The 13,246-nt window shown below is 41.5% G+C and overlaps 1 protein-coding gene across 1 annotated transcript in view; it reads left to right on the top strand.

Annotated features, from left to right (window-relative positions):
* The window catches only part of esam (endothelial cell adhesion molecule), a 59,109-nt gene that overhangs the window by 39,785 nt on the left and 6,078 nt on the right, over positions 1 to 13,246 (top strand). The window contains exons 2-5 of the mRNA XM_008119086.3: positions 8,254 to 8,414; positions 9,992 to 10,205; positions 11,657 to 11,812; positions 12,723 to 12,845. Of these exons, the coding sequence (XP_008117293.1) occupies positions 8,254 to 8,414; positions 9,992 to 10,205; positions 11,657 to 11,812; positions 12,723 to 12,845 (654 nt within the window). The remainder of the gene's footprint in view (positions 1 to 8,253; positions 8,415 to 9,991; positions 10,206 to 11,656; positions 11,813 to 12,722; positions 12,846 to 13,246) is intronic.

Consider the following 13,246-nt stretch of genomic DNA (forward strand, 5'->3'; position numbering starts at 1 on the left):
CAGGGATGATGTGCACAAAAAGAAGCCCTCTTGCAAATCACTTGAAGATCCCCAGCTACACACTGCATGGAGTTCAATGAGAAGCAAAAAAGAGGGTGGGGGAATTGTGTGCCTGTCTGTCTGTCTCTTATGTTTATATGCTCATATCCCAGATGGTATTCTTTGCCAGCTCTGGCACAAACTTTCTCAGGAATTCAACCTGGGTGACTAGATAGACAATGTGTGGGTAAGTGCACAGAGTTGTACTACTGCCATGTCTATTTGTATGCTGAGAGTGTGCCTGAATTTCACAGTTTTTGTACTATTTTAACAGCCAGGGTTCCATCTGATGTGATTTGTAGTTTTGAGGAGTGCTTAGAATTCTCTGGTGGTCTTTCACCAGAGTCCATTGGTGCTTTCTCATAGAAAATTTGAAGTACAAAGCCAAACGATAAAGCCTAGAGTTCTGTAGGGTGGGCCCATGTTAAACTGTGATAGTCACACTTTCTGAAGATACATTCTTCCCACACTCACTTGACCCTGATTTATTGCATTACTCTGATATTTCTGTTTTCCAGTTTTGCCTTGGGCTCTGTAGACATTCACCACTTGAGTTTACTATTAGAAGGACACACATATATATTTGTGCAAGCATTCGTACACACAGTAAGTCCCCTTGGGGAGATAGGGTGGAATACAAATAAATTATTATTATTATTATTATTATTATTATTATTATTATTATTATTATTATTATTATATTATGACACAGCAAACAAGATGGATATGCTGGATTTCTTATCACAAAATCACAAGTCGAACACTTCCCAAGTGTCTAGGACTGTGTGATGTATTTTCGGATGATGCGCGCAGATCCCAGCAGGGTGGCCTTTTGCAGTTGGCAGATCGTAATTTTGTCAATGTCTATTGTTTCCAAATGCTGGCTGAGATCTTTTGGCATGGCACCCAGTGTGCCGATCACCACCGGGACCACCTGCACTGGTTTCTGCCAGAGTCTTTGAAGTTCAATCTTGAGGTCCTGATAGCGGCTGAGTTTTTCCTGTTGTTTTCCGTCAATGCGACTGTCACCTGGGATGGCGACATCAATGATCCAAACCTTTTTCTTTTCCACAACTGTGATGTCTGGTGTGTTGTGTTCCAGAACTTTGTCAGTCTGGATTCGGAAGTCCCACAGTATCTTTGCGTGCTCATTTTCCAATACTTTTGCAGGTTTGTGATCCCACCAGTTCTTTGCTGCTGGGAGGTGGTACTTGAGGCATAAGTTCCAATGAATCATTTGGGCCACATAGTTGTGCCTCTGTTTGTAGTCTGTCTGTGCAAATTTCTTACAGCAGCTGAGGATATGATCAATGGTTTCGTCAGTTTCCTTGCACAGTCTGCATTTTGGATCATCAGCTGATTATTATTATTATTATTATTATTATTATTATTATTATTATTTTGGGAAAAGAACCTTGAAGAAGCATAGTTGATATAATCATTGTGCTGATATTATAATCCTGCTTCATATTGACTAGGGCTGTTGGCACTTAGGATCCAACATTTAGAAGGCAGCATATTTCCCTCTCATAAACTATATGTGAAGAGACCATAAGCCAGAAAATAGTAAACTTTTGCCTATGTAGCTTTGCCTCTGCATATGCCCCTCCCCTCCTGTGACCTGGTGCCTTTCTCCTGGAAGTTCTAAAGAGAGAAGAAAGCTCAGAGTAAACAAGTGAGGTCACAGGTATCATTTATACCAAGTAGGTGTGGAAGGGGAGGAAGACCCTCAGCCATTGGTCAATTCTAGATAAGCCAAAGGTATATAATCTTTGTTTGCTACACACATGTTGCGACGGCCATTTGCATGGTACGGACCCACTAAAGTGAGTGTCTACGGCTGTTTGCCTTATCATCAGCTGTGATAACAATAAAAGGCTTGTTTTATTGCTCTCTTGGAATTCTCTCCTTTACTTTCCCTCCGGGCTAGTCTCCAACATATGAAGAACTGGTGGGAAAGAAGACATTCCCAAAAAATTTCACAGATGTGAAAAAAGACAAACTCTCTGATATTTCACAGATGAAAACTGGGACATCACAGTGAAGTTAAAGTGACAAAAAAATATTAATGAAGAAAGACACAGAAGCTATGAGAGGCTGCAGCATTTTGATTTTGCCTGAGCCCACCTCTTCCGTCACTGAGTTAGTGATTTTGCACTTGAACCTCAGTTTGCAGCAATTGACATAAGAGAGAGAAAAATGGGAAGAGGATATTGAAATTGGGACATTTAGAAAACAGCTGAAAAAATGAGAGTGTCCCTGCCCAATCTGGGTAGTTGGAGGATGTATTGATCCTATTTGGATTGCAAGGTGTCTCTTGGGCCTGGGCCCTTAAGGAGGTTGAAAGAAGGATCTCATTTCAGAGATTAGGAAAAGCCAGTTCCAACACCAGCAGGACCTCCAATTGCAACATTGTTTGAATCTACAGGAAGCTAATAGGAAAGAGGCGGATGCTTTGGATCAGTCTTGGTGCCTTATCAAGCAAGACGTAAGTGGCGCTTCCTGTTGTTGTCCCAGGCATTTCCAGGGTTTTGTTTTGCCTAAGTGTTCTTTGGAAGTGGCTGGGCTTGATGTCAGCGGAGGGTTCCGGTGAGGTGGGAAGGGCCCCCATTGTCTTGCATCCTCCTGCTCAATGCTTGACCTTGGTAGGCAGGAAATCCCATCCATCTGAAGGCAGATGGCACATCCTTTATGGAGCCAAAGCTGGAGGGGAGAGATTGGGGACAATGATAATGACATCTTGATTGTTCTGAGTGCTAAGGAACCAAATGCTCAGCATGGATCAGGCCTACAACCAGAGCTCTGAAGAGCTCTTTATTGGATGTCAGCTTTCAAAAGCCATGCTGGTGGGGACAGTTTGGAAACTGGAGTCCCCCAAAGTCACTGTTCCAAGCTCAGTGAACTGAGTGAACAGAAAGGAAGAGAATGACACAGAAGTGCCTTCAGGGTTCAGTAGCTGAAAGATATCAGACTAGGGTGGTGGCAGAAGTGAGATGGACCATATTCAAGTCTTGGCTGTGATTGAAACTAAAACAGGAAAGCACCAAATTCGGGGTATAAAGAAAGAAGCTCTCTGCTCCATAAAGATATATTTATTGAACCCATTACGTTTTGGTGTGTTTTCCTTTAAAGCCTTGATCTGTCTTCCAGAATAGGACATCCATGCAGACAGAACGTTTCACACAATTGTTTCTTTCCGTAGTTGTGTGGGTGTTACATCCACAACTTCCTGTGGCAATTTGACTGATTCTGCACGCCTGCCCACCTAGTTTATGTGAAGACTACTGCATCTTGGGGAACTTTGGAAATGGTTGTTTTGGGGGGGGGGGTCTCTTTCTGGGACCACATGAGAACGATGGGCCAAATTTGACCTAGCGTCTGAAAGTTCCTCATCAATAAAATCCATGTCTCAATCACTTTCCCAAACCATAGTTATCTGACTTGAGAATGGTTAAAGATGGAGTCCAGAAATGCCATTTCCTTCCTTGTGCACATTCTGTTCTTTGGGTACCAGATGCTATTAAACATGAAGGGAATAGTCTTATCCTGGGTCACCATCCACCAGAGTTTAAAGCTGATAGAGAAATCACTCACCAACCCACCTGTTTTAGTTTTTAAAAATCTCTTTCCAGTGTCTACAAAACCCATTTTGCATTCTTTGTTTGCAGGAATGCAAAGATAAAATGCAAATGGCCACTGTTTGGTTAAGAAATTCCAAGAGAGTTGGTGCATTAAAATGCATTAGACAAGTGGTTTCTGGTCACTAGCTCTTGTACAGAAGGCTTCCCGTTTAATGGACTGCATTTCTGATACTATTCAACATCGCCGTCATAATTATTTCTGGGATTTAGGCAGGGAGCAGGCAATGGGCAAAGTCTGAAAGATACATGATAATTCTCCCAGCCTTCTGGGCAAGTTCCCCCTTCTCGTTGACATCTTCCACGGTATCGCAATGTCAGGAAGATGCAAAGCGTTTGTGGAGCATCCAATTTCAGCTGATGTTTTGCCCTCCAGCCTCCACGTCCTGATCATAACAGTCAGAATCAAGCCCATCACTTGCCCCATAGATGCCAGCTTCCCTCTGGAATGTTAGTTCTGAGATGCTGCAATTAAAACATTAAATGCAAAGAGAAGCATTTGTATTTATTTCTTTATTGTCCTGAAAGGAGTGTAACACTAACAGCGCAGAGTCATAGAGCTTCTGTTTCACATCCAAAAGAGCCCACGATGCCCAGTGGTTGAAGTATTGTACTAAGCTTGGGAGTTCCTATCCTATCTTTGCAAAGCCATGAAATGTAGAGATGTGGCTATGAGTTGAGCACTCCCTCTCATACACCAGGCCAGAATACAAATATAGCTGATATGGAAATGAACAAATAGAATGTCTACCCATCATAAGGCTAGTGCACAAAATGGAAAATCAGGAAGGGAAATCAGGACAGTATTACCTCTCACTGCCAAGTGGGTATGGATTCCTTATGAAACCAAAATGGCACCCTTGTTGACTAAAGGAAAGCTGGTTGACTGTATTTCTGGAATGGAGCCACCCATGCTACAGCGTATTAGGTTACATTATAGGTATCAGGGGTAGGCAGCTTGTGATTACTTATGATAAGACGGCCATTAGGCTTACAGAAAAGATGCTTTTGTTTGTATGATGCTTTTGTTTGTAAGTAGAGGAGAGAGAGACCCTACTGCATGAGGTTCTAAAAATGGGTCCTGGTGATGCAGACATGTCTTGCTTTGAACTGGAGCATGCTAAAATAGCCACAGTTCTTGGGTTGCTGTATGGCCATGTTCCAGAAGCATTCTCTCCTGACGTCTCACCCACATCTGTGGCAGGCATCCTCAGAGGTTGTGAGGTGTTGAAACTAGGCAAGTGGAGTTTATACATCTGTAGAATGATGTTCAGGGCGGGAGAAGGAACTTTTGTCTGCCTTAGGCAAGTGTGAATGTCACAATTGGCCATCTTGATTAGCATTGAATAGCCTGGCAGCTTCAAGGCCTGGCTGTTTCCTGCCTGGGGGAGTCCTTTGTTGGGAGGTGTTATCTGGCCCTGATTGTTTCTTGTTTGGAATTTCCCTGTCTTCTTAGTTTTGTTATTTATTTACTGTCCTGATTTTAGAGTTTTTTTTAATACTGGTAGCCAGTTTTTGTTCATTTTCATGGTTTCTTACTTTCTGTTGAAATTGTCCACATGCTTTTGGATTTCCATGGCTTCTCTGTGTAGTCTGGCATGGTGGTTGTTAGAGAAGTTCTGTGTTCTCAAATAATAGGCTATGTCTACATTGGTTCATCAAGTGCTCTGTTATGGCTGACTTCTCTGGTTGAGTTGGTCTGAAGTGCCTTTCATGTTCCTTGATTCGTGTTTGGTGGTCCCTATGTAGACTTGTTGTCCACAGATGCACTGTATATGGTAGACTCCTGCAGAGGTGAGAGGGTCCCTCTTGTCCTTTACTGAACATAGCTTTTGTTAGATTTTCCTAGTGGGTCTGTAGATAGTTTGTAGGCTGTGTTTCTACATCAGCTTCCATGTGTAGTTAGTGGTTCCCTTGATGTCTAGTGAGAACACTTTTCCTCTGGCTGGATCTTTGTCTTTACTCTCGTGGCTTGTTCTTGGCCTTGCAGCTCTTCTGATGTCTATGGTGGAGTATCCATTGGCCTGTAGAGCCACAGTTCTTATTGCACCAGTCCATTCTTCAAGCACATGACAAAATCTGGAAGCACAGCTGCTGGAGCTTGTCTGCTCCAAATCTGTGCATTGCCACTCTTCATCTGTTTTCCCCTTCAAATAATTGCATAACCCCATGAGTTCAAAATCTTGTGAGACTAGGGTTTCACAATTTATTAGTTCGCAAATGACTGGGATGAAAGAGGATCAACATGGTTTTGCAGCCAGTAGTCCTCTATGTCTGCTTGCTGGAAGATGAATGATTAGCACTTTGGCCATGGAGATGTGAAGCAGTTCTAAGTAATGCTTCCCACATGCCTACAATGGCACATCACTCTCCCCAACTGCAGAAGCGCTTTTGGATTATCGCACAATCTGAAAGCACTTTGCCTGATCATTTCAAGGAGCTCAGCCCCACGTCTAGTCATTGGGAGTTTGGATTAGGAAGCATTTTGGGACTGTGGAAGCAGAACCAGAGCCTATTCTCATAGTCCTTCAGCTGCTTATTTTTCTCTCTTTCTTTCTTTTTGGATGCGGTATTCTGCCTTTGAGTGGGCTGGATATCGGAATTTTGTTTTCCAAATAGGTGATGTAAAACTGCTTTGGCACAAGAATGTTCTACTCTCAGGAGTTCAGAGTACAGTTGCCCTGTTCTGGCATGTGCTTTTTAATTAATCAGCTTTCGCAGTCCCGGAATAGAAATACTAATGAGAGGGGGAACGCCACTTTCGTGAGTTTGATAGTTTTAAGAAAATGAGCTCCCCCTCATACAACACTGGGTATCCTAAGGTGACCACTGCTCACAGATCAGTTGCACACAAGAAATTGTATTTACCAGTCATTTACAAGGATTGCTGAACACATACACACAAACCTTTCAGAGTTAACCAGTGCAGTGTGTTCCTACTGCAGTGTTTCCACCCTAAACTGGTAAAATTCCACTGAAAGAATTTGTTTATGCCATTCCAGGAATGGAATATCCTCCCTCCTCCTTTTTTTTGGAAGAATTGATGTAATCTGGATTATTGGAGGTGGAGAGTTACATAGGAAAGTTGACATAAAGTGAAATGATCACTTCAAATAGAGAAGAAAAATATATAGTAGCTAGCATTGGAATATGGAGACTATAGCAATGATATTATTAAACTGAATGTATAGTATAAGTTTTTTATGGCATAAGGATCATTAACCAATCTGAGCAGAAATCCTATTCATTGGTGTCCCCTTGCAGACCCTGTGACCTACCTTAAGTTCTGATCTGATTAAAATATAATGGAAAACCATGATTCCGGGCATGAGAATATGTTTGCACAACACGCTTTTGCATGCCATGCATATAATGGAATGAGTTACTAGGATCCTGAGCTAAGAGCATGGTGTGTACCTTCACAGGCAAAAAATGCCTTTCCTTAATGCTTCTGACATACAAGACAAAACTAAACATCAAAACAAAGCTCCACAAACACACAGAAAAGGGGAGGAAACAGCATGTAATATATGAAGGGAAAAGGTGATAGTTGAGCTACCTCTCTGTTGGGCCGTTTCACTTGTTTTTCATGTGTTGTGGCACAAGTTAAAATAAAAGTTTTCCCCTGACATTAAGTCTAATTGTTTCCAACTCTGGGGGTTTGGGGCTCATCTCAACTTCTAAACCGAAGAGCCGTAGACCCCTCTAAGGTAATGTGGCCGGCATGACTGCATGGAGCACCGTTACCTTCTCGACGGAGCATTACTTATTGATCTACTCACATTTACAAAGCTGGGACTAACAGCCGGAGCTCACCCAGCTCCCTGGATTTGAACTGCTGTCCTTTCAGTCAGCAAGTTCAGCAGCCCAGCGGTTTAACCCGCCATGCTACCAAAGGCTCCAGTTATGCACTATCAAATGGTTCACTTGTATATGTCCCATTCCTTTTTCATCCAGAAGCTCATGATATTCTAATTTAAGTCCAGTAGAGTCTCACTTATCCAACATTAACGGGCCGGCAGAATGTTGGATAAGCGAATATGTTGGATAATAAGGAAGGATTAAGGAAAAGCTTATTACACATCAAATTAGGTTATGATTTTACAAATTAAGCACCAAAACATCATGTTATACAACAAATTTGACAGAAAAAGTAGTTCAATACACAGTAATGCTATGTAGTAATTACTATATTTACGAATTTAGCACCAAAATATCACGATGTATTGAAAACATTGTCTACAAAAATGCGTTAGATAATCCAGAACGTTGGATAAGCGAGTGTTGGATAAGTGAGACTCTACTGTACTTCTTTCTTGTGTGAATCATCAAAGAAGTGAACAATTATTTCCTTACATATATCTGTTTTAATATTGGTTTGTCTGAGCATGTATAGTGTATTAAAACAGATGACTAATTCAGCTCTATTGATAATAAAGGCAAGTACCTTATAGTATCCATAGTTTTCTTTACAACTGAGTTGACATAGAACCTTATCTATTAAATATTTGAGGAAAAGTCTGTAGATCTTAATGACAGAAAAGGAATTTACTCAATTCTCTCTCATGCTCTGCAGGTCTGTCATCTGCTGTGTTGGAAGTGGAAGTCGGCCGCAGCTCAGTGACTGTGATCCAAGGACAGCGGGCCATCCTGCCGGTCTCGTATACCACACACAGCAGCAGCGAGCCCTATGTCACGTGGCACCTGGAAAGGCCAGGGAACCCTCATCCCTTTCAGGTAAAATTATCAGCAGAATTTCACAAAGGTTTGGAAAATTGTGCTAAGCTTCCACTCTGAATAAGTATCCCATTCCTGCATCCAACACAGCAAGATCAGTAAAGTGGGGAGAGCAAACCACTTGGTGGGCTAGATTCCACAATGATATCACCATGCTATTGTCATTTTTGTGCTTTTGTCCTCTTTTCTGAATCTGAGGGTTGGCTTTGCTCTTCTTGTTGTCATTTTCTCACTTATGGTGACCCAGAGGTGAACATATCACAGGGTTTTCTTGGTAAGATATGTTCAGAGGAGGTATGCCATTGCCTTCCTCTGAGGCTTAGTACCTGCCTTGCCCAAGGTCACCCAGTGAGTTTCCATGGTAGAGTAGGATTTGAACTATAGTCTTTAAATCCTAGTCCAACACCCAAATGTCTCCACCCTACTGGCTCCTGCTCTTCCTTTTCCATATGGAACTCACTTAGACCCCTTTTATATTACACAATTATAGCACTATGGTTTCACTTGAACTGCCATAGAAACATTCCATCCTATGGAGTAGTGGGATTTGCTGTTTGAGAAAATATCTTGAGAATTCTCTGCTCGGGAGCCTTAGTGTCTCATTCTTGCTTGCCAGAACAGGGTGCAATTCCAAGCTTTCTGAAGAGCTCTTCTTGGTGCCAAACACTGGCACACAATTTCTGCTATAAGATGCTGCTGCTCAGTCATTTAGTCGTCTCCGACTTCGTGACCTCATGGACCAGTCCACGCCAGATCTCCCTGTCAGCCGTTGCCGCCCCCAGTTCCTTCAAGGTCAAGCCAGTCACTTCAAGGATAAAGCTATAAGATGAGCTTTATTGAAAGTAAAAGATGCAGCGGATGTTATATAGCAGAAAAGCATTCCAGGTGTTCTGCAGATAGTAAAACTATCGATAATATGAACCCTATATTTTGGGTATGCTTAGGCCAGAAACATCTAGAGATACCCACATATACTTTAAATATTTTTGGAGCACGGATAAGTAAAACTGTGGATATCGAATCTGTGAATAAGATGTCCTACCGTACTTTGTTTTTGCATATTGGTCTGAGGTCTGTCGTTAGTTCATAGTAGAGTAAACCACTGACTTAATGGGATTCATATTTGTGTTAACCAGGATTGCTGGATTATTACAAAAGTTGGAAAACTTTTTCTTTATATAACCTGAACTTCCCCTCAAATCCAGTATTTTGGGATATGGACCTTTCATAATCAGAGAAATGTAGGTATCATGTAATTTATGTGTTTGGACAATGTGAACAGAGAAATATGTGGTGGTTGAATGAAACCCATAATTTCATTTGGTGCTTAGCTAGAACACAAACTTGTTAATAGCTGCTTCCTGATGTCATGAATGTCTACTGCCCCTCATTCCTATACAAAAAACCTGGCAATGCTAGTTAGTGTTGTCATGTTATTTTGCAGTTGATTGAATGTGTCTACTCTGACTGGGACTAGCAAATAGCATTCAGGCCATGGTGTTTTGCTCACTGGTTTATTTTTATGGCAGGCCAAGCTGTTTCGGCAGGAGCGTTGATTCCTTTAATTTGTCTTTCAGATCTTGGTGTATATGTCTGGAACAACCAAAGTGGAAGATTTGGATCTCAAGCGACGGCTGAACTTTTTGTACCCCATGCCTTTTCACAATGTCTCGCTTGCCATCAATGATACCAAAGAAATGGACTCTGGCCAGTACATGTGTACAGTGAATGTTGCGGGAGATACAACCAAGATGGGGAAAAACACAGGACTTGTGAACCTCACAGTTCTAGGTAAATTTGGCCTCAGTTCACTACTGGTTTGGACAACCTGGCCTTGGAGGCAATTCTGGATCCTCCAAGGCAACTAGGCGAGTCATTATTTACAAGCCTGCTTTCTGTACAAAAAGTTGAGTTCCAAATGCTTCCATGTCACCATTTGGGTCCTGAAGCATTCACATCAATTGGACTTTGGCATGTCGCCTAGGTTTTCATGTCGCCACATATTAGGCCTCATCTGTGTGGCAGAGTTGTGAATCTTTGACTTACAAGAATGACTAATTTCTATAGCTCTCTACCAACTGTAGAAAAAAATTAAATGCTGTTCTTGATTGGTGATCACAGATACCCAAAATATACAGAACCGCATTTTTGTTTCAAAAATATTTTTATGGAAAACCCTCAGTGTTTCCTGAAACCCACGTTTTGTACAAAAGCTATTGCTAGAAATACAAGCAACATGTATTTCCACATGGAAACACTATGACATATGTGAATGCTGATCAAAAACTTTAGAACTCACACCTCTATGTTATCTTTCTCGACCATTTTTCCTGTCTGTTTTTCAACCAGAGAATTAAAAATGGTGAATATTCTATCACCCTTTCAGTGCAGCTATTTTTCTGCTGGGTATCGCTAAATTTTTCTTCATATTCAATCTGGAATTATAGACTGGAGTAGTCTACAATGTGAGGACTTGCAGATTGGCAAGGATTACAACATTATCTGTCATCTCCCCCCTCATTTTTTTCCAGCAACAAAGTATTTGCATGAGTGTACAATCTACAAAGGGCAATTTAGACTTATTAGCTTAACAAAAGATCTTGATGGAAACTGCTTGAATTGATTTCTGGAGAAGGATCAATACTGCTTTTTAACATTTATTTTGATATCTACTTGAGAGACCCACAAAGATACATGTGATGGAATTTATAATGCAGATATAAGTAAGAAATTAGGAAATGCAGATAAAACTGATCCCAATTTCACATTTTACCTACAAGAATTTTCTTTGCAACTATGTATAATTTATATGGCTCAACTCCATGTTCTTTGAAGGACCATATTCTTCCTTACTAGCCTGTCTGTGCTTTGAGATCAGCTGGGGAAACCCTTCTATCTGGTGGGAATATGAGAGAAAGCCTTCTTAGTGGCTGCTTTGAAGCTCCATTTTGAAAGAGGTTCGACTACAGGAATGTAGCCAAAGACTTCTCTTTTGAGGACAGATTATTTAGCCGGGACACACCTTGTATAATGGGCTGGATCTTCTGTTACGTTGTTGGACTTTTTAAAATATCTGTTGTATGCTGCCTTGAGTTTCAAACTTGGGAAAAGAAGGTGATGATGATGGCAATGATAAACATCACCGGAGCATGTCTGAGTTGGAAACTGTGAATGCAAAAATGTACTACTATACCCCTGCCACTCAATATTGGTTATGTTATTTTCTGCTCTTTGTTTTGCAGTCCCACCATCATCGCCTAAGTGTCAGATTCATGGCAGCCCCCACACTGGAGGGAATATCACCATGACCTGCCGCTCCATTGTGGGCAAGCCAGCCCCCTCTTACCGTTGGCAGCGCACTGGCCCCAACTCACAGGTCTTCTATGCACCTGTACAAGGTAGGAGAAGAATATGCCCAGATATAACTGCAAATATCCCTAACTATGTCTGAGACTTAAGCCTGGAGTCTTCCCTTGAGAGATATAAAGTGGGGCAGGGGCTGGGTGTCCAAAACATAGGACATTCATTTGGACACGCAATTCTTACATTGGTACCTTTGGAAAGAAGTGTAGTATGGTATCATACATACAGCTTTTCCACAATCCATCTTCCCATTAGCAGCCTGGTATTCTCTTTCAGATGGGCCTTATCTACATAGTAGAGCATCCATGCTTTGCTCTGTATAATCATAGGTCTGGCCCATATCTAGTAAAAAAATCAGATGTGAAGTTGGGTTATATGTTTCCTGAGCTGGAAATATTGTAGTACATTTTTAGACTTTCAGAATCTCTGAGCCAGCATGATAGTTGGACTGGTTAAGACTACATATTCCAGAACCCCTCATCCACCATGGTTTGAGAGATTAGCTGTGCTAGCCGAAAGATTATGGGAGATATAGTCAAAAGACTATCTTTCTCAAGCTCTGACTGTTGCCTATATTCCTTTGACATGTTTTGTTATGTCATCTGATTTGGCAAATTCTGGTCGACACAAAGTAGTTAAATCCATACAATTCAGCATGAAACTACAGGTTCTGAATATGGCTTGCTGAACTCAGCAACAGTTAATGCTAACCACAAGCCACATGGGAAGCTACAGTTAACAAAAATGGAAGTGAAGGAACTCAACTCCTCTAGCAAGTAGCAGAGGAGGAAGGAGCATGCATGTCCAAAGCTGCCTATAACTTGTGTGTGCCATTGCAAGCCATAGTTTAGCATGATATGTGAGCACTTTATTGTGTGTGCATGCCATGGTTTAAATGCTGAAATATGAAGCTGTTGTTCTATTTGTGTGTTTGCTTGCTTCTAGATCACGTGAAAGGGGTCTTGACACTTAAAAATCTCACCACAGATATGTCAGGAACCTATGTCTGCAATGCCTCCAGCATATCTGGCTATTCTAACTGCACTATCATCCTGGAGGTGAATCCACGTAAGTTCCCTGTAGGAACAGCATTGTTGTTGTCTATTCATTCAGTCACTTCTGATTCTTTGTGACCGCCTAATTCAAGGGCTACTGATAGTTCTTATGTCAGTGGGATAATAAATCTGCTCCAGGGTTAATTTAAAAGTTATCCTAAATGCCACATCTATTGGGAGGTCCTCAAATTTTTGATTCCCAAAATGGGGACCTTGGACAGTTCCTTCAAAGTAAATCAGAGAGCAGATTAACCATTGCACTAATGTGGAATCATGTGATCCCCTTGCAGAAACCAAATGCTGGAGGGTGTTTTGCCCTTCCATAATCATTTCATTTTCCAAATGTACTTCTCCCCACATTTTTAAGGATCAGCCAGGAAGACAGGGAATGCTACCTTCTGCCATGAAACTCCC

This window comes from Anolis carolinensis, unplaced genomic scaffold (genome assembly GCF_035594765.1).
Source record: "Anolis carolinensis isolate JA03-04 unplaced genomic scaffold, rAnoCar3.1.pri scaffold_8, whole genome shotgun sequence".
NCBI lineage: Eukaryota > Metazoa > Chordata > Lepidosauria > Squamata > Dactyloidae > Anolis > Anolis carolinensis.